This window comes from Pecten maximus, chromosome 1 (genome assembly GCF_902652985.1).
Source record: "Pecten maximus chromosome 1, xPecMax1.1, whole genome shotgun sequence".
NCBI lineage: Eukaryota > Metazoa > Mollusca > Bivalvia > Pectinida > Pectinidae > Pecten > Pecten maximus.
The window spans coordinates 45,373,148-45,401,117 of NC_047015.1; the positions used below are offsets into that span (position 1 = coordinate 45,373,148).

Here is a 27,970-nt window from a genome sequence, read left to right on the forward strand (position 1 = left end):
TGTTTTGGTAAAATTTACTATAGTTTATATAGGGAAATCACATTTTTGACTTTAATTTGTTTGATTTCTATTGGAATTCATTCTAACTTGGTTAACATTATCAGCATTGGATAACAGTTTGATGGTATGCACATGTTGGCCCTGACTGACCCCCAGGGCTAATGGGCGGGGCCAAAAAGGGTCAAATTGACTGAAATTTCAAAAGTCTTCTTATCTACTCTCCGATATGATGGAGTCAAATACTCTTCATAAATGGAAGGGTCTTAAGGTACTTTACCAAAATTGGGAATTTCATGACCCTGGGGTCTCAAGTTTGCCCCTGGGGAGGGGGTAAAATTGACTAGTTTTTATAGGGAAATCACATTTTTGACTCTAATTTGTTTGATTTCGATTGGAATTCTTTCTAACTTGGTTAACATAATCAGCATGGGAAAACAGTTTGATGACATGCACATGTTGGCCCTGACTGACCCCCAGGGGCTAATGGGCGGGTTATTATTTTTTCATCACTCGGGTGTATTTGGAAACGTCTCATATGACCTGATCAGTTATAATATAATGTTATTTTATAAGTCAAACGTAAGTCAATTTAACTTCACCAAGCATGCTAGTCGATATTTTAAATGGAGCTGATTATAGCCTGTTCCATGATATTTGAGTGAAATTCTGTGTAGTCAAATGCAGAACGGGGACTTCAGATTGAGGCTGTGTGTGTAGCTTTTGGTGAATGGCCAAATATGGTATGAGAACTTTTGATCAAGGGTATGCATAGTTGTTTTGAATGGTCAAATGCAGTACGAGGACTTCAGATTGAGAATGTGTGTAGTGTTAGTATTAAATTAATTTTATCACACAGATCAAATACAGTATCACACAGATCAAATACAGAATGAGGACTTCAGATTGAGGACTGGTTGGTTGGGGTGAATGGTTACAGTATGAGGATGGAGAATATGTGTATTGTATTTATGGAAAGCATTAATAGCAATGTTTGTACTTGTATGTCTAACTTATTGAGAACAAGAAAAGTTTAAACTTTGAAAAACATGATTTTAGGTCTTTGATGTTTTTATGTCACTTGCGACGAGGTCTGTCTAATGACCTATTGTGATCGCTGTTTGTTGTTGTTACATGTTAATTCCATGATAGGCCACAACAACAATTACAAGTGCAGTATATCATAACTAAGCCGTGACTGTTAAGACCTGGTGTTTTTAGTTGAGTTTATCTGTAGTGCAGTACTGATTATGGTGATAGGTTTTGTTTTACAGCTTTGTATAATGCCTTGGTTCAATAAGTTTTTGCCAGTCAACACTATACTTGTACTCAATGAAAACGAAATATTCAACCTTTGTAATATGATTATCATGACTTGATTAATAATCTATCAGCATTAATTCAGAACTTATATAGTGCAATTTTAAATACAATTGGCATTATGCCATACATGAAGTACGTTTAAAACCACTGACATTTTGACCATAACAAGGCTGACTTACAGTGATTTTTTATTCATTGCTAAACAATTAACTGAAAGTACGAACAGTGGATTCATATTGGATAATAGTTAATTGTTGTCCACCTTTTGAAACAATTCTGAATCATTTATGTATTATATATGTAAACACATATACAGATAATTCAAACTATGAAGGAAGGTCAATGTAAATGTACCTGGTATTTTTAGTATTACAACAGACATATTGTACATTAAACATTCAATTGATGCAGTATGTAGGTTGTGAAGGAAACTATTTATCATAATGCTATGTTATTGTTTTTTGTTTTCAGTTGTGTTAGTGAAGAAATGAATAAAAAATTTAGAAACATGAGCTCTTGTATTCTTTGTGAACAATTGTTGATTATTTTTTGAGATGTGGATGTGTTAATTGAACACTAACCACTTCTCTTGGATAACAGGGTAGATCGATGACCACAACATCCAAACACTTATAGACATAACAAGAGTTCCATGGGCCTTCAAATATTTTCATCTCTGGTTAATGAGACTCACAAACCAGCTGATGACTTTCTCAACTACTTTGGGAGCATTCAGTCGGAACTGCCATTTTGGCGCTAACGGTTTATGCTTGACAATTCTTGAACTGCCCTATAACTACCACAGTCATTTACAGCTGAGTCAACTGGAACACAAAGGAGTAAATTATCTTTTTCTAAAGATACAACCCCGTGTTGGGACTCGACCTTGCGACCATTCAGTCACATAGCCCTGCGTCCTACCACTAGACCACCATGCAGGAACTCGACCTAGCGACCCTTCTGTCAACATATGGAAAGGACTATGTTGGGATAGTACCTAGTAGATATCATCTTAATCTATTTGATGGCATTGTCGGATACGGTTGGTTGCACTTCACTACACTTCACTTGTCAGGATAAGTGTAGCGTAGCGTGTAGTGCAATCAACCGTGGGTATCCGACGATACATTTTATAGAACTAAAGAAGAAGTTTAAAATGTGTGTTCTTTACGAAAAATATAATTGTTCAATCCTAGCATTCATATTGGAATTTTGACTATTTAATTCTGGGCAAGTTTCATCGAAATCCCACAAATTGTTTTTTTTTTTCAAAGTGACAGCCATATCGGTCATCTTTGATTTCGGATCGACCCGGAAATTAACAACACTTTGTTAGGAACATTTCATGATAATGCTGGCAAGTTTCAACTAAATCCTACTATTGGAACTGGACAGGAAGTTTTTAAAATACATTATGTACGTTCTTTAATATGGCGATCATGGAGACCATGTTGGACTTCAGACGTCCCTGAAAATAACACTTTGTCAGGACCATCTCTGCATCACTTCTGGCAAGTTTGAGCTAAATCCCACTAGTGTAAATGGAGAAGAAATTTAAAATGTGTTATCAAGATGACGGCCATCTTGGATTTCGGATCGACCCGAAAAAATAACAACTGATGGTTAAGTCTGGTGGAACTTGAGAAGAAGTTGGAAATATGAAAAGCTTATGGACGGCGGGCGAAAGACGATGATTAAAATGACCTAAACTAGTACAGCTGTAATGCCGGGAGTTGACAGTCGATTTATATTCCAAGAATTAGAATGCTAGTCGATAAGATGATTCAGGCAGGGGAAATATTACTGACATGAACGTATATCTAGGGATAATGCAGAATGTCATGAAGCGAATTAGTGAAGTACTCGTCCTCGTGGGGGCTGACCTCATGCGATCTTAACAGAGTTTCTTGGAGTATAGCTATCATATTCAGCAATGTTCGATAAAAAGATTGAAATGTCATTATTTTGCAAACTCAACTCTATATACATTACGCGGACACAACGCAAAACTAGAGCCCCCCAGCCTACCCCTACTCTCGTTTCCGCTGGGGGACTAATGCTAGTATATATAGACCATCGGTTCTGAAGTAATTTGATGAAGTCGTCTACACCCTGGAGACTGTGGTATCTGAGATACACAAGAGAAGGACTAGAACACAATAGAAGGATCCAGAAGGATATGTCATGGCAGCCAAATCTTCAGTTGATTAGAAACTAGTAAAAATTAAAAATAAAATAATGATAGAAAAGGTGAATCAGGCGCCGACACGGAATTAGTTCAAGAACAATGTAATAATAGGGAATATTCAATAGTGATAGCAAGTACAAAAACATTGGTAGTTACTATTGAAGACACAATATAATAATCTATTAAGTGTGTGTGTGTGTGTGTGCGGGGGGGGGGGGGGGGGGGGGGAGTATTACTGAAGACACAATATAATCTATTAAGTGTCGGTATTACTGAAGACACAATATAATCTATTAAGTGTCGGTATTACTGAAGACACACTATAATCTATTCAGTGTCGGACGCTCATTGTTTCATTATTGGACAACTACGATATAATTAGCAGCAAGTAAATCAAATGAAGAGTAGCCCGAGGTTACGGATCAAGACAGCTCTCCAACTACACACTAGAATGAGAGATCAACTACAAAGCTCGGTATAGGAGATAACACGCACCTGTCGCTGTTCACAAACTTATAACAATATGACGTGGATTTTGATCTTCCTCACCCTAATTATGGGTATGTATTTCTTAACATTTTGATTTTAGTCCTTGTTGTATAAGAAGATGATGGTCCTTTAGCGTACCTTGTCTCACCGATGATCCTTTCGTAATATCAATGAACGGAGCCAATATTTGTTGGCGACGATTGTGAGGGGTTCTGCATCAATCTATCCCTCCTTCTTTATTTATAGTAAATCCCTCCCTGGCGGGATGGATCAGTGAGGGATGAGGGATTGACCACATGACCTCTAATTAGAATGTCCTATTAATTTATAATATTGATTGTATAACTGTTATGATGGATATACTTTACGTCAGGTTTATTTATAGACTGACATGTCCAAACATGTTATACGTTAGGTAAGCGTATGCAAGCTGGTGAATGCATCACTCGAGGTGAACGGACGTATGTATGTACATAACAGAAACTTTATACACGGATTTACAGATTGTATGAAAACTACTGAAACCAGTCGAGCAGAAATTTACCTGTGGTGTCTCAATATATCGTATGTATATTTATTTAACCTGCTATATTCCGTATCCGTGTTCTTTGATAAGTGATTTTCTGCCGCCCACGTATCTAATTCCGCTACAGTTTTGATAGAATACATCTTATTTCTATCCATCATCTGCTCTTGACTAGCACTGTAAAGTAACTCTCGATTGTACAGTTTCGTCTGCTACGGTATACAGCTGTCAGTGCTCAGTCTCCGCCGTCTAGCCCTCTTGCTGATCAGCCAAGCGTACAAAAACCAACAAAGCCAAACAAATGTATTGAATGCGATAAGGTCTTTAAACAAAAATGTCATCTAATGCGCCATAATCGAACATTTCATGGAGACTCGCAACAGTATTCCTGTTCACACTGTGAGACACTATTTAACCGTAAAGATAACTTCAACAGACATCTTAAAACGCATAAGGAAAATAAGGAAAATTCACCTCCAAATAAGAAAAGAAAGGGTGATGGAATCAGCGAGTCTATTAATGCGAAACAACCAAAGAAACAAGCGATTGATAGAGAGGTTCTACAAGTGTTTTGAACACAGTAAAGTGCAATTGGTGTTCACGACTGAAGAATTTACTCCCGGGAAAGAAATGTTGTGACATTTGTGGAGATCTGGGGAGGGAGTGTAACTGGTGCCATCGGCCACCCCCGGAAAGGTTTTATGGAAGGAGGACTGATGTTTGTGAAATATGCCTTACACGACGAGAAGCCTGGGTGGACCGACATCAACGAGGGGCTGGTATGGACGCACCTTAAGGAACGGCTCAGACGGAGACATTGGATCCAAACCCAGGAAATCTTTGGGATGTTCTACAATTTTTTAGTGACAATCAAACAACAATCAAAGACATTTTAGAAGAAAGATCGAAAAACATAAAAGGTATGAAATGGTTCCTTACAATGTTTATCAAATTTGTGAAATATGACCAAAATAATGAACCCATCTTTGCCGAACCTACATTTAGATCCATAAATCTCACATGTACAAATATTACTCAATTAACTGAACAACTCGCAGAGGCTTTCCGCCACTTACATAACGCTTATCAAAACTTTGAGCGAGATGGGAGTGGGTGGACGATAGACAAAATTCTAAAACTTGAAGTCAATACCGTAGAATACACACCGTTAGAGGGTAGTAGCTACTTACCCCTACCACCAAATATTCCAAAGAAAAGGGCCGTTCTAAACATACAAAATACTGACCAAAAATGTTTCCTGTGGTCAGTCCTTGCAGATTTACACCCCGTATCAGGTGTAGACAATGCAGTGCGTGTAACACATTATACTCAGTACGAACATAAATTGGAATTGACAGGCATTGAATTCCCCATTTCCTTATCTCAGATATAGAAATTTGAAAAGCAAAACAACATCTCCGTCAATTTATTAGGGTTAGAGGGCGATGACGTGTATCCATTACACGTAACCGACATGTGCAGCACTTCCAGACATGTAAACCTTCTTTTGTTCTCTAAAGCTGAAAGCAGACAGTATTGTCTCGTTAGAAATTTGAGCCGTTTGCTTGGTGACCGCACTGCTTATAAATGTAAAACTTTTTATTGTAACTATTGTCTCCATGGTTACACATCCCAGCAACTGTTAGACGACCATGTCCCTTACTGCTCCCCTCACGGCCCTCAGAAACTTAGCTTCCCCAAAAAAGAACAACAACAGTGGGTCAAATTTAATCAAATTCATTAACAGCTCAAAGTCCCTTTTGTGATTTATGCTGACTTTGAAAGCTTTGTTTGCCCTATAAGCACATGTGAACAAAATCCCCACAAATCGTCAGCGACTCGATATCAGAAGCACGAACCTTGCGGCTTTTCATACATGGTAAAATGTTCATCCGACGAACTATCAAAAACTGCTAAGGTCTATAGAGGTACCGACGTAGTTGACAAGTTTTTCAAACAGTTAATCGAGGAAGAGGAAAATATCTGCAAAATTTTAGAAAACGTGAAACCAATGAATTTAACACAAGAAGAAGAAGCGTCTTTTCAAAATGCTCAGATATGTCACATCTGTCAAAAAGAGCTGGGAGAAGACAGGGTTCGCGACCACGATCACTTAAATGGGGCATTTCGCGGTGCCAGCCATATTCATTGTAACTTTCAGTTCCAATTTAGACAGGGAAAGAGATCTCAGGGGTCAAAATTTTACATCCCCGTTGTATTTCATAATTTACGCGGTTATGATATCCATTTGTTGATGGAGTCGGCGGGAAAATACAAATCAAAACCCCTGTCCTGTATACCAAACAATATGGGGAAATACATGTCTTTCTCACTAGGGAATCTGAGATTCATCGATTCCTTGCAATTTCTAAATGCTCCACTAGACACATTGGTGTCAAATTTGGCAGTTGAAGGAGTAGATAAATTTCCGAACTTGTCAAAGCACTTCCCCAAAGCGGAGCATCTCAAACTTCTTCTTCGAAAGGGGGTATACCCGTACGATTTCGCGACAACAACAGAAAAGTTCGATGAAAACAAATTACCCGGCAAAGATCAGTTTTATAATAAACTAGCGGAAACGGAGCTATCCGACTCAGATTATAGACATGCGCAATCGGTCTGGCACACTTTTGACATGACATGCTTTGGCGAGTACCATGACCTGTACCTGAAGACAGATGTGTTGCTATTAGCTGATGTGTTCGAGAACTTTCGCTCCATCAGTCTAGACTATTATCATTTGGACCCCGCCCATTACTATACGGCGCCTGGATTTTCGTGGGAGGCAATGTTGAAAATGACAGGAGTAGAACTTCAACTTCTTGACGATATTGACATGGTACTGATGGTTGAAAAGGGCATTCGCGGCGGTGTTTCTATGATTTCAAAAAAGTTTGCTCAAGCCAACAACCCAAATACCCCAGACTTCGACCCGTCAAAACCAAATACTTGGCTCACATACCTTGATATGAACAATCTGTACGGTACGAGTATGTCTGAATCCCTACCAGAAAAAGACTTTGTGTGGTTGACAACCGAACAAATCACACAATTTGACGTTTCTAAAATCGATGACGACGCGGAAACCGGATACATTTTAGAAGTTGACCTTGAGTACCCGGAGCATTTGCACGACAAACACAATGACTATCCCTTAGCCCCCGAAAACTTGGACATTACGAAGGGTATGCTCTCTCCAGATTCTCAAAAGCTTCGAAAAAAATTGAATATCAAAGGGAAACCGTCTAGAAAATTAGTTCCAAATCTTGGCTCTAAGCAACAATATGTCCTCCATTATCGAAATCTGAAATATTATCTTGCTAAAGGCATGGTCCTCACGAAAATTCATCGAGCTATTGAATTTACTCAATCTGCTTGGCTGAAGCCTTACATTGATTTTAACACCGCAAAAAGAATGCTTGCCAAGAACGATTTCGAGAAGGACTTCTTCAAACTAATGAACAACTCTGTATTTGGCAAAACAATGGAAAACATGCGAAAACGAGTTTCAGTGGAACTTGTCAATACACCAAAACGACTCAGAAAAGTCTGTGCAAAGCCAAACTTTCAGTCTTTCAAAATCTTCAACAAAGATCTTGTAGCTGTGAACATGAAGAAAACAAACATTGTTTTAAATCGACCGATTTATGCAGGGTTCTGTATTCTAGAGATCTCCAAGATATTCATGTATCAGTTCCATTATGATTTCATCAAACAAAAGTATGGGTCAAAAGCAGAATTATTATTCACTGACACCGACTCTCTCGCTTACTGTATAGAAACACCTGACTGGTACAGAGACATGTACGACAACGCTGACCTGTTTGACACCAGCAATTACCCAAAGGACAGTCCAATGTTCAGCATGAAAAACTGTAAAGTGCTCGGTAAAATGAAAGGCGAATGTAAAGGTCAGGTCATGGATCAGTTTGTCGGATTAAAACCAAAAATGTACAGCCTGAAATGTTGGGGTATAGAGAAACGTACAGCTAAGGGCGTTAAAAAGTGTGTCATTGAAAAGCAATTGAGACATCAAGCTTACTTAGCATGTCTTTCTGAACAAAGCAATTGCGAACATAAGATTAATCTTATACGTAGTTTCGACCATCAGCTATATAGCATCACTGTAAACAAGACAAGTCTCTCCCCGTACGATGACAAACGGTATTTCACTGGCATAGAGAGTTTGACTTATTGTCATTATAAAATTTCACAGTGATGAACCGTTTCATACATATGGCATGCAATCTGATCTTTTATGGTGTTATCATTTGTACGGCTACACATTTATATATAGGTATATTTGTGTATCCATGTATTTTCACAAAGTATTTATGTTATACAATAATGCTTGATTGTTGTAAATAAGATGTTCATTAAGTTTAAAATCTGTCGACAGATAAGAGACTATCATAATTAAGTCAATGCGTCAATGATAAAAATATATAATATCTAAGTTTATATGTCATGGTACCTTTTTAATATTCGTAATAAAGTAATTAAATGTCGATCAATACTTTTTGTTTTCTATTGTATCAATACAGAACAATGACAACATGAGAGTTTTTACACGTTTTATTTACAGCAAAAATACAGTGTTCGGAATTATTCACAATATGCACACATTTAACTTTTAAAATAAAACGTTCAAGTTGAAAATATATATAATTTATTCCTCTGATTCATTATCAGTATCCCCATCGGTTTCGCCTTCGTCCTCCGTTTCATCAGCGTCCTCATTGCCAGAACTTTCAGAATCAGTATCACTCTCCTCGTCATCGTTGTCTGTAATGGAATCTAAATATTCGTCAAACTCATATTTATATTTTCTCAATGTCTTTCTGATTGCTTTGTTTGCATCCATACCACTGTCAATGTATCTTTCTATTGTGTCCATAATTTTCTCGTGTAGACTAAGATGTCGTACTTGAAGCATGTATGACAAGAGTTTTTCATATACATCCGTGAATTGTTGTATGTCGGCTTCCTTAAGTTTCATGTTTGCTCTTTTTTCTGCTTCTGATTCAGACAACCCTTCCTTCACATACTTGTCCCGCTTCTTCTGCCATTCCTCTTCGTTCCGTTCCTTTGCTATTTGAGCGAATTTCATAAACACAATATGATCTTCCTCTCCCAAAGTCGAATCATCATCGCTGTCGTCCGATAGCATTCTTTCATAACGAATCTTTTTACGAGGTACAGTTTCATCGAGTTCTTCAATCTTCCGCTTTGATGGGAATTGATCGGGACACCAATGCTTAATATGTTTTTGTAAGTCGTGACTGTTTTCAAAAACAAGTCCACAATCATCACATGAATGCATTTTACCTTCCATAGTATTAGAGGAAATCAAATTATTGTTCTCTAGATATTCTGATTTATTGGGTTGTTTTCTACGGCTGCCGTTGTCTGAATGATCAATTTCTTGCCTCTGACCCTCAGAATACGTCTGCTCTCCTCGGTTGTCTTTTTCTGAATGAACAACTTCTCGTCTTGAACCCTTTTTATATTCGCTGAACACATTACCACGTAAACGTAATGATTCTAGAGTAGTTGGTTTCAAATCTACCATCAGATAGCCATAAGGGTTAGAGACAGCGTCGTCAAATTGACGAATGAAATGTTGGGCTTTCCCAGGATACATTTGCCTCGCTAAGGTCATGATTTGTTGTCTATCCACTGGATTGTTGAACAATACTAGGTAGTGGCAATTCCTTCTCTGCGTAGGGTCTTTGCTGTAGTATAGATTTTGATTGATTGCTATGACTGACAGGTTTCTATGATGGCTTCCTTCCGTAAATAACTCATTAATACGAGGATCTTTCGAAGCTGTAGACATGAGGTCATCTATCACGATTAAGTTCCTCGTGTTAACGTCAAGAAACGAGTCCTGTTCTAGATCGATGGGGATCCCTTTTATGAATTCTACAGCTGGATTGACTGTTGATTTAATGATATCATACAGAGGCTGCCATCTTTTGTAAAGCCATATGATTCTCTGTGGAGGAGGTGATATTATGTCTGTGTATTGTTGAAGAAGCATCTTGGCGAAATATGTTTTCCCACAAGATGTCGGTCCGGAAATATTCGCTGTGAATGGATGCTTGAAGACAAAATCTTGCGGCAATTTCTGCGGCACTTCTTGTGGCACTTGCGGTACTTCTTGCGGCACCTGCGGCACTTTCTGCGACACTTGCGGTACTTCTTGCGGCACCTGCGGCACTTTCTGCGGCACTTTCTGCGGCACTTTCTGCGGCACCTGCGGCACTTCTGCGGCACTTGCGGTACTTCTTGCGGCACTTTCTGCGGCACTTGCGGTACTTCTTGCGGCACTTTCTGCGGCACTTGCGACACCTGCGGCACTTGTTGCGGCACTTGTTGCTTGTAGAAAATATTTCCATCTTTAATTATATGTTTATCTCTCTTATGCCGAAGCAAATCTTGAGCTCGAGAATATTCTTTAGCGCACATGTTACACCTATGTTTCATTTTGGTCGATGTTAATCCTTCCACGTACGAAACATAAATGACGAAGAAAGGAGTATCTTGGTCTTTTTATACTATCGGCTAAATGTCTTCCATATCACTTTCTTTGATCCAGCTATTGAACTTTTTCGGGTAACCCAGCCACTTGACGTAGACTTCCGATATTCCATTTCTCTTGCGACGTTTCAACACTTTTTCCACTTTGAATAGATCGTCTCTCCCTTTACTGACCTTTTGTAGCTCGCTGTTGTAAAACATTCCTTTAATCGGGTCTCTGTCGTAGTCCACAATTTTGTAGACAGGTATACCCTGGCGGAGGTATCTTGCTTTAATAGTGAAAACTTCTTCCGTCCACTTTTGTTCGTAATCCCGTTGAAACGTACGTCTGTTACTCGATATTCGTACTACATCTCCTATCTTGAATTTAAATGGTTTTGGAGGATTCTTTTTTCTCGTTGCCTTAGGCTTCTTTGTGTCTACATACAAATGTTTCCAAACAAGTGCTTGGTTTGATTTCTTTACATCATCCGGTGATTTACCGCCAAGAGCACTGTGGTGTCTTGCATTGTAGTTTCGAACAATGTCCTTCAAAACGTCTAGATAATGATACGTTCGTCTGTGCGTAAAATAGCGATACATCAGCGCTTTTAATGTCCTGATTACTCTTTCAGCATAGTTTGCGTGAGTGACGTTATGTGTGACGTAATGACCCACTTGCTCCCGATCGAGGAATGCCTTCACCCATTTATTTTTCCATTCACTACCCGGATCCGACCTGACTTCTTTGGTTTTCTGCCTTGATCAAAGATATGTTTGAATCCGTCTATGATAGACTGATGTTGTTTATTCTTCAAAGGAACTACCCATAAATGGCGCGAAAACACGTCGATGGCAACGAATAAGAAACGCATTCCATCGTTTTCCTTCTCTAGGTTGGATACATCAGCAAGATCCACGTCCCATAATGCATCAATACCTTGAGATATTACTTTTCTAGTCTAGTGTTTCTTCCAACCCATAATTGAAGAATGAATCACTTCTCTACTTTTCATAGTTTTATATGCTACTCTGAGGTAACACGCAACATGTTTGCAGTTGTCAGTCTATAAATAAACCTGACGTAAAGTATAACCATCATTACAGTTATACAATTAATATTATAAATTAAAAGGACATTTTAATTAGAGGTCATGGGGTCAATGCCTCATCCCTCACTGATCCCTCACTGATCCATCCCGCCAGGGAGGGATTTACTATAAATAAAGAAGGAGGGATAGATTGATGCAGAACCCCCCATTTCCTATTCATCAGACGATATAAGTTACATTTCTTTGATGGCTTTCATGTTTATATTGTCGTATACTCCCGAGTTTATCTCAGCGCTAGGGAAATGAGATTTAACAGACTCGCGCACATCAGTTCAAGTCGTACTAAAACTTGTCATTGAATCAAGAGTCTTTGTTGATGTATCATGGTACCAAGAGTCTTGGTTAACGTGTCATGGTACCAAGAGTCTTGGTTAACGGGTCATGGTACCTAGGGTCGTGGTTAACGTGTCATGGTACCAAGAGTCTTGGTTAACGTGTCATGGTACCAAGAGTTTTGGTTAACGTGTCATGGTACCAAGAGTCTTAGTTAACGTGTCATGGTACCAAGAGTCTTGGTTAACGGGTCATGGTACCAAGAGTCTTGGTTAACGTGTCATGGTACCAAGAGTCTTAGTTAACGTGTCATGGTACCAAGAGTCTTGGTTAACGGGTCATGGTACCTAGGGTCGTGGTTAACGTGTCATGGTACCAAGAGTCTTGGTTAACGTGTCATGGTACCACGAGTCTTGGTTAATGTGTCATGGTACCAAGAGTCTTGGTTAACGTGTCATGGTACCAAGAGTCTTGGTTAACGTGTCATGTTACCAAGGGTCGTGGTTAACGTGTCATGGTACCAAGAGTCTTGGTTAACGTGTCATGGTACCAAGAGTCTTAGTTAACGTGTCATGGTACCAAGGGTCGTGGTTAACGTGTCATGGTACCATGGGTCTTGGTTAACGTGTCATGGTACCAAGAGTCTTAGTTAACGTGTCATGGTACCAAGAGTTTTGGTTAACGTGTCATGGTACCAAGAGTCTTGGTTAACGTGTCATGGTACCAAGAGTCTTGGTTAACGTGTCATGTTACCAAGGGTCGTGGTTAACGTGTCATGGTGTCACGAGTCTTGGTTAACGTGTCATGGTACCAAGAGTCTTAGTTAACGTGTCATGGTACCAAGGGTCGTGGTTAACGTGTCATGGTACCATGGGTCTTGGTTAACGTGTCATGGTACCAAGAGTCTTAGTTAACGTGTCATGGTACCAAAAGTCTTGGTTAACATGTCATGGTACCAAGAGTCTTGGTTAACATGTCATGGTACCAAAAGTCTTGGTTAACATGTCATGGTACCGAGAGTCTTGGTTAACGTGTCATGGTACCTAGGGTCGTGGTTAACGTGTCATGGTACCAAGAGTCTTAGTTAACGTGTCATGGTACCAAGAGTCTTGGGTGACGTGCCATGGTACCAAGAGTCTTGGGTGACGTGCCATGGTACCAAGAGTCTTGGGTGACGTGTCATGGTACCGAGAGTCTTGGTTAACGTGTCATGGTACCACGAGTCTTGGTTAACGTGTCATGGTACCAAGAGTCTTAGTTAACGTGTCATGGTACCAAAGGTCTTGGTTAACGTGTCATGGTACCACGAGTCTTGGTTAACGTGTCATGGTACCAAGAGTCTTAGTTAACGTGTCATGGTACCAAGAGTCTTAGTTAACGTGTCATGGTACCAAGAGTCTTGGTTAACGTGTCATGGTACCAAGAGTCTTTGTTAACGTGTCATGGTACCAAGAGTCTTTGTTAACGTGTCATGGTACCAAGAGTCTTAGTTAACGTGTCATGGTACCAATAGTATTGGTTTACGTGTCATGGTACCAATAGTCTTTGTTAACGTGTCATGGTACCAAGAGTCGTGGTTAACGTGTCATGGTACCAAGAGTCTTTGTTAACGTGTCATGGTACCAAGAGTCTTGGTTAACGTGTCATGGTACCAAGAGTCGTGGTTAACGTGTCATGGTACCAATAGTCTTAGTTAATGTGTCATGGTACCAAGGGTCTTGGTTAACATGATATGGTACCAAGAGTCTTGGTTAACATGATATGGTACCGAGAGTCTTGGTTAACGTGTCATGGTACCAAGAGTCTTGGTTAACGTGTCATGGTACCAAGAGTCTTGGTTAACGTGTCATGGTACCAAGAGTCTTGGTTAACGTGTCATGGTACCAAGATTCTTAGTTAACGTGTCATGGTACCAAAAGTCTTGGTTAACGTGTCATGGTACCAAGAGTCTTGGTTAACGTGTCATGGTACCAAGAGTCTTAGTTAACGTGTCATTGTACCAATAGTCTTAGTTAACGTGTCATGGTACCAAGAGTCTTGGTTAACGTGTCATGGTACCAAGAGTCTTGGTTAACGTGTCATGGTACCAAGAGTCTTGGGTGACGTGCCATGGTACCAAGAGTCTTGGGTGACGTGTCATGGTACCGAGAGTCTTGGTTAACGTGTCATGGTACCTAGGGTCGTGGTTAACGTGTCATGGTACCAAGAGTCTTAGTTAACGTGTCATGGTACCAAAGGTCGTGGTTAACGTGTCATGGTACCGAGAGCCTTGGTTAACGTGTCATGGTACCAAGAGTCTTGTTTGAAGATGAATTTTGACGTCTGGTCATCTGTTATAGTGTTATACAAAAGGCATACAAGATATCAGCACCTTTCCAAACAAATTGAGATTTAGATACATAACAGCTAAAGTGAATCAAACGGGATACCTTACATATATATTTACATTTGCTCCACATTTCCCCATTGACACAATGCTAAGAGGCAGTTGCTACCATACGCCTATAACACCCAGTGCCTCAGGCTATAACACACAGTGGGTCATGTGACATTAAAAAAGGCGGGATTTTTGTGTGTTGGTTTAGTTTTTTTCAAAGTTGACGAAAATTGAACAGTGGTTTTACGGGTTTCCATGCTGCATTTGCCCACCATACTTCTTGCTGCCATATCGACTATAACGACATTAAAGCCACTGTTCATTGCTTAAATAACGGATATTATCTTATTATAATTTGAAGGAGTATACAGTGCCCATTACGACTTCAATGTGACGGAAAACATGCCAGCAGGGACCTACATCGGCAAGGTAAGTGGGTTGTAGGCGAGATGACGGTACCGAGGCGTGACGTCATACCGGGGTCAAGGGTTGTAGTAAGTGACTTGATGGAAGTGATATATAAGATTGGTACAAGTAGCGAGGATTTCCTCTGTTTCAACACGGCGCGATCAGACAGCAAAACATGATTTAGTAGTGATGTAAAGGTAGAATAGTGGTGTGTTAGGCTACGTAGGGGCGTGGACGAAGCGACATGTGAGGTTTACAGCAGAAGTATTGGTTTTGGTTTGGATTTGGTATTGCTCAACGTCCTATCAACATATATAGTCATTAAACGAGGGTCTCCTCTATGTGCGAGATGCAGGCGTGTGATGTTATTGGATGTGAGGGGGTCGGCGGTGGTACGTTGGTGCTTGCGATAGCGCGGAACTGATTTCATCAGAGTGCTACTTCACTGAAGATCCGAAAGCCGCCAGGACACACCACCTGGTTACATCGCACCTGTCTTTGACTGTTTACTTGACAGGTGTCCTTGATGAAACAGAAGACACTATCGGGTATTTTTGTACAATTTCTTCCTGATTTTTGTAATTCAGCTGGCCAAAAGTCTGGTTATTTTTTTATTCTAACGCCAACCGACAAGTTTCTCGGCGTAATCCTCTAACAAAGTTGGGGTAGGTTTATTGTAGATCAATGTCAGTTCAAATGTCGGATTATAAAATACCGTAATCTGCGTTATTTCACAGATTGCTTGCTTCCGATGATATACCATCTTCACTAGCCAAGGTTTCTGATTACGTTACACTCCACGAACGTGGCGATATATATGGTATCACACAAATGCCCAAAGCACCTAATTTTCAGTTGGCTATTTCCTCATAACCTCTCCGATATGGATTCGATAAGTTTTTTGCTAAATAAATATTTTTAGATGTTGTAAGACAATCATTACTATTTCTACAATTTCTATTTCACCAGGTGGATGGGGTAACCTCTAGTCCGAATGGTACATTACCAGTTATACATCTATCGCCGCCTGTGCCCTTCACAGTGGAGTTACACCAGGGCGCAGTTTATACCTTTTTCGGACTGGACAGGGAGGCTAAATCGATCTATAATTTTGATGTTTTGGTGTCCGACAATGGAGTCGATTCTTTACTTGCCAACGTAACTGTTCACGTTTTGGACGTTAACGACAACTCTCCTGTTTTTACACGTCAGATGTATAACGTTTCCATGAAAGTCGACACGCCTGTATCGACTGTCATTTTGATGTTACGAGCAACTGATGTGGACCTTCGGAACCAACTAGTGTACAGTATAGTATCTCACCCCTCACCTTTCGCCATCGACTCCACGACGGGGACTCTATCTGTGGAACAAGCCCTAGACAAGCCAGGTTACGCTGTTCGAGTTCAAGTCAGTGATGGTATGTTCGACGGAAATAATAAGATTTGATCAAAGCTGTCTTGATTTAGCCAAAATATGATGTCTGTAAGTGGTTCTAGTCAAGTCACCCCCGGTTTAATAACGTTCATCAGTAAGGGAATTCTTTAACCGAAAATTTTACAAAGGAAGCATCCTTGGATGTCTTAGTTTATGGAACTTCCCTTAAAAGATGTCACATGGAAAATTTAAAGTTAACATTAACGAAACAGAGACCAGAGTCGTTCTTCGCAATAAAGCATTCTGTTTGTGGATCAAACCAGGCTGCATATCATGTTTGAACTTGTCATTATGTTTTGTTTTGTCTGTTGTACTTTTTATTTTGTAGATCAAGATAGGATGTATGTCATCATTTTAGTTTCAGATTTAATTGTAGACTAAGCCTGCATGTGTATCGCTGTAATTTGTACTGTTTGAAGATAAAGCCTGTTTTACTATAACATCTTTGTAATTTTCAGTTCAGTTTGAAGGTCAAACCTTTGTTCTTTTCAGGTCAGTTTGAAAGTCAAACCGTTGTACTTTTCAGGTAAAGGTGTATCACATTTGTAAATTTCATATCAAATTTTTGTCTTGTGTTTTATTTCTTGACTGATTTCCATGTAAGTAAGTAGAAAGGAAGAAGATAACAGAGGCAGATGTTTGAGTTATACGGCATGCAACAATTATAATGTTCACGCATCGCTAGGTAGACTTTGTGAACCCAACGCCTTTATCTCCTAATGAAAGTTGGTAGAAAAGAAAACCGTGTCATGTAGACCTTGTGAACGCACGCCTGGATTGAGATATGTCATTTCATACTTTAATATTTACATTTGCTCCACATTTCGCCATTGACACAATGCTAAGAGGCAGTTGCCACCATACGCCTATAACACCCAGTGTCTCAGGCTATAACACCCAGTGGGCCATGCGACATTAAACAAGAGGCCCAGAGGGCCTGTATCGCTCACCTGGTTTCATGAGATATGAAACAAGAATGATGCTGAAGTATATTTGTCGCTGGTATTACTATGTCAATATATTGTATATGGGTACATGTACATTGGTTTTATTTTAATACTAAAAATGCCAAAAAGTGCATTAATCCATAAAATGAAATTGACTTTTGGCGCGACCCCATAGGGATGCTACCACACAAATGTGAGTGATATCCATTGCTTAGTTTCAGAGAAGATCTTGTTTAGACTAATTGACCCCTTTTGACCCTGCCCTCTGCCCCCTGGGGTGTCAGCTCCTTCCTTTATACAATTTTAAATCCATACCCCAATAGGATGCTACCAGTCAAACCATTGCTATTTAAAAGTTTCAGAGAATAAGTTGTTTAAATTGACCCCTTTTGGCCCCCACCCCTCAGCCCCCTGGCGGCCCGGGTCAACCCTAACATTTGTACAATTTTGAATCCCCACCCCATAACCATGCTACCATACAAATGTAATATCCATTGATTAGTTTCAGAGAAGAAGTTGTTTAAACAAATTGACCAATTTTGGCCCCGCCCCTCAGACCCCTTGGGGGTCAGCCCCACCATTTGTACAATTTTGAATCCCCACCCCATAGGGATGCTACCAGGCAAATATGAGCGATATCCATTGCTTAGTTTCAGAGCAGAAGTCGTTTATATCAATTCTGCAAAACTGACCCCTTTTGGCCCCTCCCCTCAGACCCCAGGGGGTCAGCCCCGTCATTTGTACAATTTCAAATTCCTACCCCAAGGTGATGCTACCAGTAAAATATGAGAGATATCCATTGTTTGGTTCAAGAGAAGACGTCAATTATATGAATATAGCCCGATTGACCACATTTGGCCCCGCCCCTCAGGCCCCTGGGGGGTCAGCCCCATCATTTGTACAATTTTGAATCCCCACCCCATAATGATGCTACCAGACAAATATGAGTGATAGCCATTGCTTGGTTTCAGAGAAGAAGTCGTTTATATCAATAGCGCAAAAATTACCCCTTTTAGCCCTGCCCCAGAGGCCCCCAGGGGGTCAGCCCCATCGTTTGTACAATTCTGAGTCCCCTACCCATAGGGATGCTTCTGACCAAATTTGGTCAAATTCTGATGTGTGGTTATGAAGAAGAAGTCAATTGTTGACGGACGGACGGACGACGGACGCAACGGTATGTCATAAGCTCGCCTTGGTCCGTCGGACCAGGTGAGCTAATAAAGAGTATTTGATTCCACCTTATTTCAATCTTGAGAAGAAGATTTTTGAAATTTCAGTCAATTTGACCCTTTTTAGCCCCGTCCATCAGCCCCGGGGGGTCAGTCAGGGCCAACATGTGCATGCCATCAAACTGTCATCCCATGCTTACAATTTTTACAAAATTAGAATGAATTCCAAAACAAATAAAACAAATAAAAGTCAAGAATGTTATTTCCCTATATAAACTATAGTAAAGTTTACCCCCGCCCCAGGGGCAAACTTGAGACCCCAGGGTCATGAAATTCACAATTTTGGTAAAGCACCTTCAGACGATGCCATCTATGAAGTGTATTTGATTCTATCCTATCTGAGAGTAGAGAAAAAGATTTTTGAAATTTCAGTCAATTTGGCCCTTTTAAGCCCTGCCCATCAGCCCCTGGGGGTCAGTCAGGGCCAACATGTGCATGCCATCAAACTGTCATCCCATGCTGACAATAGTTACAAAATTAGAATGAATTCCAATAGAAATAAAACAAATAAAAGTCAAAAATGTTATTTCCCTATATAAACTATCGTAAAGTTTAGCCCCGCCCCAGGGGCAAACTTGAGACCCCAGGGTCATGAAATTCACAATTTTGGTAAAGAACCTTCAAACCCAGCCATCTATGAAGTATATTTGATTCCATCATACCTGAGAGTAGAGAGGAATATTTGTGAAATTCAGTCAATTTGGCCCTTTTTAGCCCCGCCCATCAGCCCCTTGGGGTCAGTCAGGGCCAACATGTGCATGCCATCAAACTGTCATCCGATGCTGACAATGTTTACAAAATTAGAATGAATTCCAATAGAAATAGAATAAATTAAAGTCAAAAATGTGATTTCCCTATATAAACTATTGTAAAGTTTACCCCCTCCCCAGGGGCAAATTTGTGACCCCAGGGTCATCAAATTTACAATTTTGGTAAAGCACCTTCCGACCCTTCCATCTATGAAGAGTGTTTGATTCCAGCATATCTGAGAGTAGAGAAGAAGATTTTTGAAGTTTTAGTCAATTTGACCCTTTTTGGCCCCGCCCCTCAGACCCCTGGGAGGTGGGGACCATATAATTTACAATTTTGGTTGACCTTTAGCCATAGAAGCTTCCTGCCAAATTTCATAGAATTTGGTTTGTGGGTTTTGGAGAAGAAGTCGAAAATGTAAATTGTTTACGGACGGACGACGGACGACGCACGACGACGGAAAAAAGGGGATTAGAATAGGCCACTTGAGACTTTGTCTCAGGTGACCTAAAAAAAACACTGTTCATTGCTTAAATGTCATATTAGCCAAATGGTACTTCGTGTATTCCACGAATATGTCCTGGTTTGTAGATGAAAGTTTGTACCAATGTAGATAAAGTCTGGATATAATTTACCTTACCTTTCAGGTCAGTTTGTATAAAGCCTGGATGGGGACCATATTTTTACGTTTTGTAGATAAAGCCTGTATGGGGACAATATTTTTACTTTTTGTAGATAAAGCCTGGATGGGGACCAGATTTTTACTTTTTGTAGATAAAGCCTGGATTTGGACTATATTTTTACGTTTTGTAAATAAAGCCTGGATACGGACAAAATTTTTACGTTTTGTAGATAAAGCCTGGATGGGGATAATATGTTTACTTTTTGTAGATAAAGCGTGGATGGGGACCATATTTTTACGTTTTGTAGATAAAGCCTGTATGGGGACTATATTTTTACGTTTTGTAGATAAAGCCTGGATGGGGACCATATTTTTACGTTTTGTAGATAAAGCCTGGATGGGGACCACATTTTTACGTTTTGTAGATAAAGCGTGGATGGGGGCCACATTTTTACTTTTTGTAGATAAAGCCTGGATGGGGACCACATGTTTACGTATTGTAGATAAAGCCTGGATGGGGACCACATTTTTACTTTTTGTAGATAAAGCCTGTATTGGGACAATATTTTTACGTTTTGTAGATAAAGCCTGTATCGGGACTATATTTTTACGTTTTGTAAATAAAGCCTGGATAGGGACAATATTTTTACGTTTTGTAGATAAAGCGTGGATGGGGACCATATTTTTAGCCCACCATCATCAGATGGTGGGCTATTCAAATCACCCTGCGTCCGTGGTCCGTCGTCCGTCCCGTCCGTCCGTCCGTCCGTAAACAATTCTTGTTATCGCTATTTCTGAGAAAGTACTGATGGGATCTTTCTCAAATTTCATATGTAGGTTCCCCTTGGTGCCTAGTTGTGCATATTGCATTTTGGGACCGATCGGAAAACAACATGGCCGACAGGCAGCCATCTTGAATTTTGACAATTGAAGTTTGTTATCTCTATTTCTGAGAAAGTATAGAAGAGATCTTTCTCAAATTTCATATGTAGGTTCCCCTTGGTGCCTAGTTATGCATATTGCATTTTAGGACCGATCAGAAAACAACATGGCCGACAGGCAGCCATCTTGGATTTTGACAATTGGAGTTTGTTATCGCTATTTCTGAGGAAGTACTGAAGGGATCTTTCTCAAATTTCATATGTAGGTTCCCTTTGGTGCCTAGTTATGCATATTGCATTTTGGGACCAATCGGAAAACAACATGGCCGACAGACAGCCATCTTGGATTTTGACAATTTGAGTTTGTTATCGCTATTTCTGAGGAAGTACTGAAGGGATCTTTCTCAAATTTCATATATAGGTTCCCTTTGGTGCCTAGTTATGCATATTGCATTTTGGGACCAATCGGAAAACAAAATGGCCGACAGGCAGCCATCTTGGATTTTGACAATTGAAGTTTGTTATCGCTATTTCTGTGAAAGTACTGAAGGGATCTTTCTCAAATTTCATATGCAGGTTCCTCTTTGTTCCTGGTTATGCATATTGCATTTTGAGACTAATTAGAAAACAACATGGCCGACAGGCAGCCATCTTGGATTCTGACAATTAAAGTTTGTTATCGCTATTTCTGTGAAAGTAATGAAGGGATCTTTCTGAAATTTCATTTGCAGGTTCCCCTCAGTGCCTAGTTATGCATATTGCATTTTGAGACCAATCGGAAAACAACATGGCCGACAGGCAGCCATCTTGGATTTTGACAATTGAAATTTGTTATCGCTTTTTCTGTGAAAGAACTGAAGGGATCTTTCTCAAATTTCATATGGAGGTTCCCCTTGGTGCCTACTTATGCATATTGCATTTTGAGACCAATCGGAAAACAAAATTGCTGACAGGCAGCCATCTTGGATTTTGACAATTAAAATTTGTTATTGCTATTTCTCAGAAAGTAATGAAGGGATCTTTCTGAAATTACATATGCAGGTTCCCCTCAGTGCCTAGTTATGCATATTGCATTTTGAGACTAATCAGAAAACAACTTGGCTGACAGGCAGCCATCTTGGATTTTGACAATTGAAGTTTGTTATCGCTATTTCTGTGAAAGTACTGAAGGGATCTTTTTCAAATTTCATATGTAGGTTCCCCTCAGTGCCTAGTTTTGCATACTGGGACCAATACGAAAACAACATGGCCGACAGACAGCCATTATAGCTAAATCTTAAATTCTATATATAGGTTCCCCTTGTTTGAATAGTACTAGAGGGCTGTTTCTGAATTTACACAGATAAGTAAGACTTAGAGGAAGGGAAAAGTAGGGAAAAGATCAATCTGACATGGAACCTATAAAGATCATTCGATGGTGGGCGCCAAGATCCCTCTGGGATCTCTTGTTACTTTTTGTAGATAAAGCGTGGATGGGGACCATATTTTTTACGTTTTGTAGATAAAGCCTGTATGGGGACAATATTTTTACTTTTTGTAGATAAAGCCTGGATGGGGATCACATTTTTATGTTTTGTAGATAAAGCCTGGATGGGGACAATATTTTTACTTTTTGTAGATAAAGCGTGGATGGGGACCATATTTTTACGTTTTGTAGATAAAGCCTGTATGGGGACTATATTTTTACGTTTTGTAGATAAAGCCTGGATGTGGACCATATTTTTACGTTTTGTAGATAAAGCCTGGATGGGGACCACATTTTTACGTTTTGTAGATAAAGCGTGGATGGGGGCCACATTTTTACGTTTTGTATATAAAGCCTGGATGGGGACTATATTTTTACGTTTTGTAGATAAAGCGTGGATAGGGACCATATTTTTACTTTTTGTAAATAAAGCCTGTATGGGGACAATATTTTTACTTTTTGTAGATAAAGCCTGGATGGGGACCTTATTTTTACGTTTTGTAGATAAAGCCTGGGTGGGGACCACATTTTTACGTTTTGTAGATAAAGCTTGTATGGGGACCATATTTTTACGTTTTGTAGATAAAGCCTGGATGGGGACCACATTTTTACGTTTTGTAGATAAAGCCTGGAAGGGGACCATATTTTTAGCCCACCATCATCAGATGGTGGGCTATTCAAATCGCCCTGCGTCCGTGGTCCGTCGTCCGTCCGTCCGTCCGTCCGTCCGTCCGTCCGTCCCTCCGTCCGTCCGTCCGTCCCTCCGTCCGTCCGTAAACAATTCTTGTTATCGCTATTTCTCAGAAAGTACTGAAGGGATCTTTCTCAGATTTCATATGTAGGTTCCCCTTGGTGCCTAGTTATGCATATCGCATTTTGAGACCTAACAAAAAACAACATGGCCGACAGGCAGCCATCTTGGATTTTGACAATTGAAGTTTGTTATCGCTATTTCTCAGAAAGTACTGAAGGGATCTTTCTCAAATTTCATATGTAGGTTCCCCTTGCTGCCTAGTTATGCATATTGCATTTTGAGACCAATCGGAAAACAACATGGCCTACAGGCAGCCATCTTGGATTTTGACAATTGAAGTTTGTTATCGCTATTTGTCAGAAAGAACTGAAGAGATCTTTCTCAAATTTCATATGTAGGTTCCCCTTGCTGCCTAGTTATGCATGTTGCATTTTGAGACCAATCGGAAAACAACATGGCCGACAGGCAGCCATCTTGGATTTTGACAATTGAAGTTTGTTATCGCTATTTCTCAGAAAGTACTGAAGAGATCTTCCTCAAATTTCATATGTAGGTTCCCCTTGCTGCCTAGTTATGAATATTGCATTTTGAGACCAATCGGAAAACAACATGGCCGACAGGCAGCCATCTTGGATTTTGACAATTGAAGTTTGTTATTGCTATTTCTCAGAAGGTACTGTAGGGATCTTTCTCAAATTTCATATGTAGGTTCCCCTTGGTGCCTAGTTATGCTTAAAGCATTTTGAGACCTATCGGAAAACAACATGGCCGACAGGCAGCCATCTTGGATTTTGACAATTGAAGTTTGTTATCGCTATTTCTCAGAAATTACTGAAGAGATCTTCCTCAAATTTCATATGTAGGTTCCCCTTGCTGCCTAGTTATGCATAACACATTTTGAGACCAATCGGAAAACAACATGGCCGACAGGCAGCCATCTTGGATTTTGACAATTGAAGTTTGTTATCGCTATTTCTCAGAATGTACTGACGTGATCTTTCTCAAATTTCATATGTAGGTTCCCCTTGGTGCCTAGTTATGCATTAAGCATTTTGAGACCTATCGGAAAACAACATGGCCGACAGGCAGCCATCTTGGATTTTGACAATTGAAGTTTGTTATCGCTATTTCTCAGAATGTACTGAAGAGATCTTTCTTAAATTTCATATATAGGTTCCCCTTGATGCCTAGTTATGCATGAAGCATTTTGAGACCAATCGGAAAACAACATGGCCGACAGGCAGCCATCTTGGATTTTGACAATTGAAGATTGTTATCGCTATTTCTCAGAAAGTAATGAAGGGATCTTTCTCAAATTTCATATGTAGGTTCCCCTCGGTGCCTAGTTATGCATATTGCAATTTTAGACTAATCGGAAAACAACATGGCCGATAGGCAGCCATCTTAGATTTTGACAATTGAAACTTGTTATCGCTCTTTCTAAGAAAGTGCTGAAGGGATCTTTCTCAAATTTCATATGTAGGTTCCCCTTGGTCCCTGGTGTTGCATTTTGGGACCAATCCGGAAGCAACATGGCGGACAGACAGCCATTATCGCTAAATCTTAAATTTTATATATAGGTACCCCTTGTTTGAAAAGTACTAGAGGGCTGTTTCTGAATTTACACAGATTAGTAAGACTTAGAAGGGAAAAGTAGAGAAAAGATCAATCTGACATGGAACCTATAAAGATCATTCAATGGTGGGCGCCAAGATCCCTCTGGGATCTCTTGTTACTTTTTGTAGATAAAGCCTGTATGAGGACCATATTTTTACGTTTTGTAGATAAAGCCTGGAAGGGGACAATATTTTTACGTTTTGTAGATAAAGCCTGGATAGGGACCATATTTTTACGTTTTGTAGATAAAGCCTGGATGGGGACCATATTTTTACTTTTTGTAGATAAAGCCTGTATGGGGACAATATTTTTACTTTTTGTAGATAAAGCCTGGATGGGGACCACATTTTTACGTTTTGTAGATAAAGCCTGGAAGGGGACCATATTTTTACTTTTTGTAGATAAAGCCTGTATGGTGACCACATTTTTACGTTTTGTAGATAAAGCCTGGAAGGGGACCATATTTTTACTTTTTGTAGATAAAGCCTGGATGGGGATAATATGTTTACTTTTTGTAGATAAAGCGTGGATGGGGACCATATTTTTACGTTTTGTAGATAAGGCCTGTATGGGGACTATATTTTTACGTTTTGTAGATAAAGCCTGGATGGGGACCATATTTTTACGTTTTGTAGATAAAGCCTGGATGGGGACCACATTTTTACGTTTTGTAGATAAAGCGTGGATGGGGGCCACATTTTTACTTTTTGTAGATAAAGCCTGGATGGGGACCACATGTTTACGTATTGTAGATAAAGCCTGGATGGGGACCACATTTTTACTTTTTGTAGATAAAGCCTGTATTGGGACAATATTTTTACGTTTTGTAGATAAAGCCTGTATCGGGACTATATTTTTACGTTTTGTAAATAAAGCCTGGATAGGGACAATATTTTTACGTTTTGTAGATAAAGCGTGGATGGGGACCATATTTTTACTTTTTGTAGATAAAGCGTGGATGGGGACCATATTTTTACGTTTTGTAGATAAAGCCTGTATGGGGACAATATTTTTACTTTTTGTAGATAAAGCCTGGATGGGGATCACATTTTTATGTTTTGTAGATAAAGCCTGGATGGGGACAATATTTTTACTTTTTGTAGATAAAGCGTGGATGGGGACCATATTTTTACGTTTTGTAGATAAAGCCTGTATGGGGACTATATTTTTACGTTTTGTAGATAAAGCCTGGATGTGGACCATATTTTTACGTTTTGTAGATAAAGCCTGGATGGGGACCACATTTTTACGTTTTGTAGATAAAGCCTGTATGAGGACCATATTTTTACGTTTTGTAGATAAAGCCTGGAAGGGGACAATATTTTTACGTTTTGTAGATAAAGCCTGGATAGGGACCATATTTTTACGTTTTGTAGATAAAGCCTGGATGGGGACCATATTTTTACTTTTTGTAGATAAAGCCTATATGGGGACAATATTTTTACTTTTTGTAGATAAAGCCTGGATGGGGACCACATTTTTACGTTTTGTAGATAAAGCCTGGAAGGGGACCATATTTTTACTTTTTGTAGATAAAGCCTGTATGGTGACCACATTTTTACGTTTTGTAGATAAAGCCTGGAAGGGGACCATATTTTTACTTTTTGTAGATAAAGCCTGGATGGGGATAATATGTTTACTTTTTGTAGATAAAGCGTGGATGGGGACCATATTTTTACGTTTTGTAGATAAAGCCTGTATGGGGACTATATTTTTACGTTTTGTAGATAAAGCCTGGATGGGGACCATATTTTTACGTTTTGTAGATAAAGCCTGGATGGGGACCACATTTTTACGTTTTGTAGATAAAGCGTGGATGGGGGCCACATTTTTACTTTTTGTAGATAAAGCCTGGATGGGGACCACATGTTTACGTATTGTAGATAAAGCCTGGATGGGGACCACATTTTTACTTTTTGTAGATAAAGCCTGTATTGGGACAATATTTTTACGTTTTGTAGATAAAGCCTGTATCGGGACTATATTTTTACGTTTTGTAAATAAAGCCTGGATAGGGACAATATTTTTACGTTTTGTAGATAAAGCGTGGATGGGGACCATATTTTTACTTTTTGTAGATAAAGCGTGGATGGGGACCATATTTTTACGTTTTGTAGATAAAGCCTGTATGGGGACAATATTTTTACTTTTTGTAGATAAAGCCTGGATGGGGATCACATTTTTATGTTTTGTAGATAAAGCCTGGATGGGGACAATATTTTTACTTTTTGTAGATAAAGCGTGGATGGGGACCATATTTTTACGTTTTGTAGATAAAGCCTGTATGGGGACTATATTTTTACGTTTTGTAGATAAAGCCTGGATGTGGACCATATTTTTACGTTTTGTAGATAAAGCCTTGATGGGGACCACATTTTTACGTTTTGTAGATAAAGCGTGGATGGGGGCCACATTTTTACGTTTTGTATATAAAGCTTGGATGGGGACTATATTTTTACGTTTTGTAGATAAAGCGTGGATAGGGACCATATTTTTACTTTTTGTAAATAAAGCCTGTATGGGGACAATATTTTTACTTTTTGTAGATAAAGCCTGGATGGGGACCTTATTTTTACGTTTTGTAGATAAAGCCTGGGTGGGGACCACATTTTTACGTTTTGTAGATAAAGCTTGTATGGGGACCATATTTTTACGTTTTGTAGATAAAGCCTGGATGGGGACCACATTTTTACGTTTTGTAGATAAAGCCTGGAAGGGGACCATATTTTTAGCCCACCATCATCAGATGGTGGGCTATTCAAATCGCCCTGCGTCCGTGGTCCGTCGTCCGTCCCTCCGTCCGTCCGTCCCTCCGTCCCTCCGTAAACAATTCTTGTTATCGCTATTTCTCAGAAAGTACTGAAGGGATCTTTCTCAGATTTCATATGTAGGTTCCCCTTGGTGCCTAGTTATGCATATCGCATTTTGAGACCTAACAAAAAACAACATGGCCGACAGGCAGCCATCTTGGATTTTGACAATTGAAGTTTGTTATCGCTATTTCTCAGAAAGTACTGAAGGGATCTTTCTCAAATTTCATATGTAGGTTCCCC

The 27,970-nt window shown here is 39.6% G+C and overlaps 1 protein-coding gene across 2 annotated transcripts in view; it reads left to right on the forward strand.

Moving 5' to 3' along the window:
• The first annotated feature begins 3,850 nt into the window (after positions 1–3,850).
• The window catches only part of LOC117335015 (protocadherin gamma-A6-like), a 30,419-nt gene continuing 6,299 nt past the window's right edge, over positions 3,851–27,970 (forward strand). The window contains exons 1-3 of one of the 2 annotated variants that reach the window (XM_033894908.1): positions 3,851–4,068; positions 15,169–15,236; positions 16,185–16,635. In XM_033894908.1, the coding sequence (XP_033750799.1) occupies positions 4,032–4,068; positions 15,169–15,236; positions 16,185–16,635 (556 nt within the window). In that variant the 5' untranslated portion in view covers positions 3,851–4,031. Of the gene's footprint in view, positions 4,069–4,577; positions 5,444–15,168; positions 15,237–16,184; positions 16,636–27,970 lie in introns of those variants that run through there. The other variant, XM_033894916.1, reaches the window with a different exon arrangement.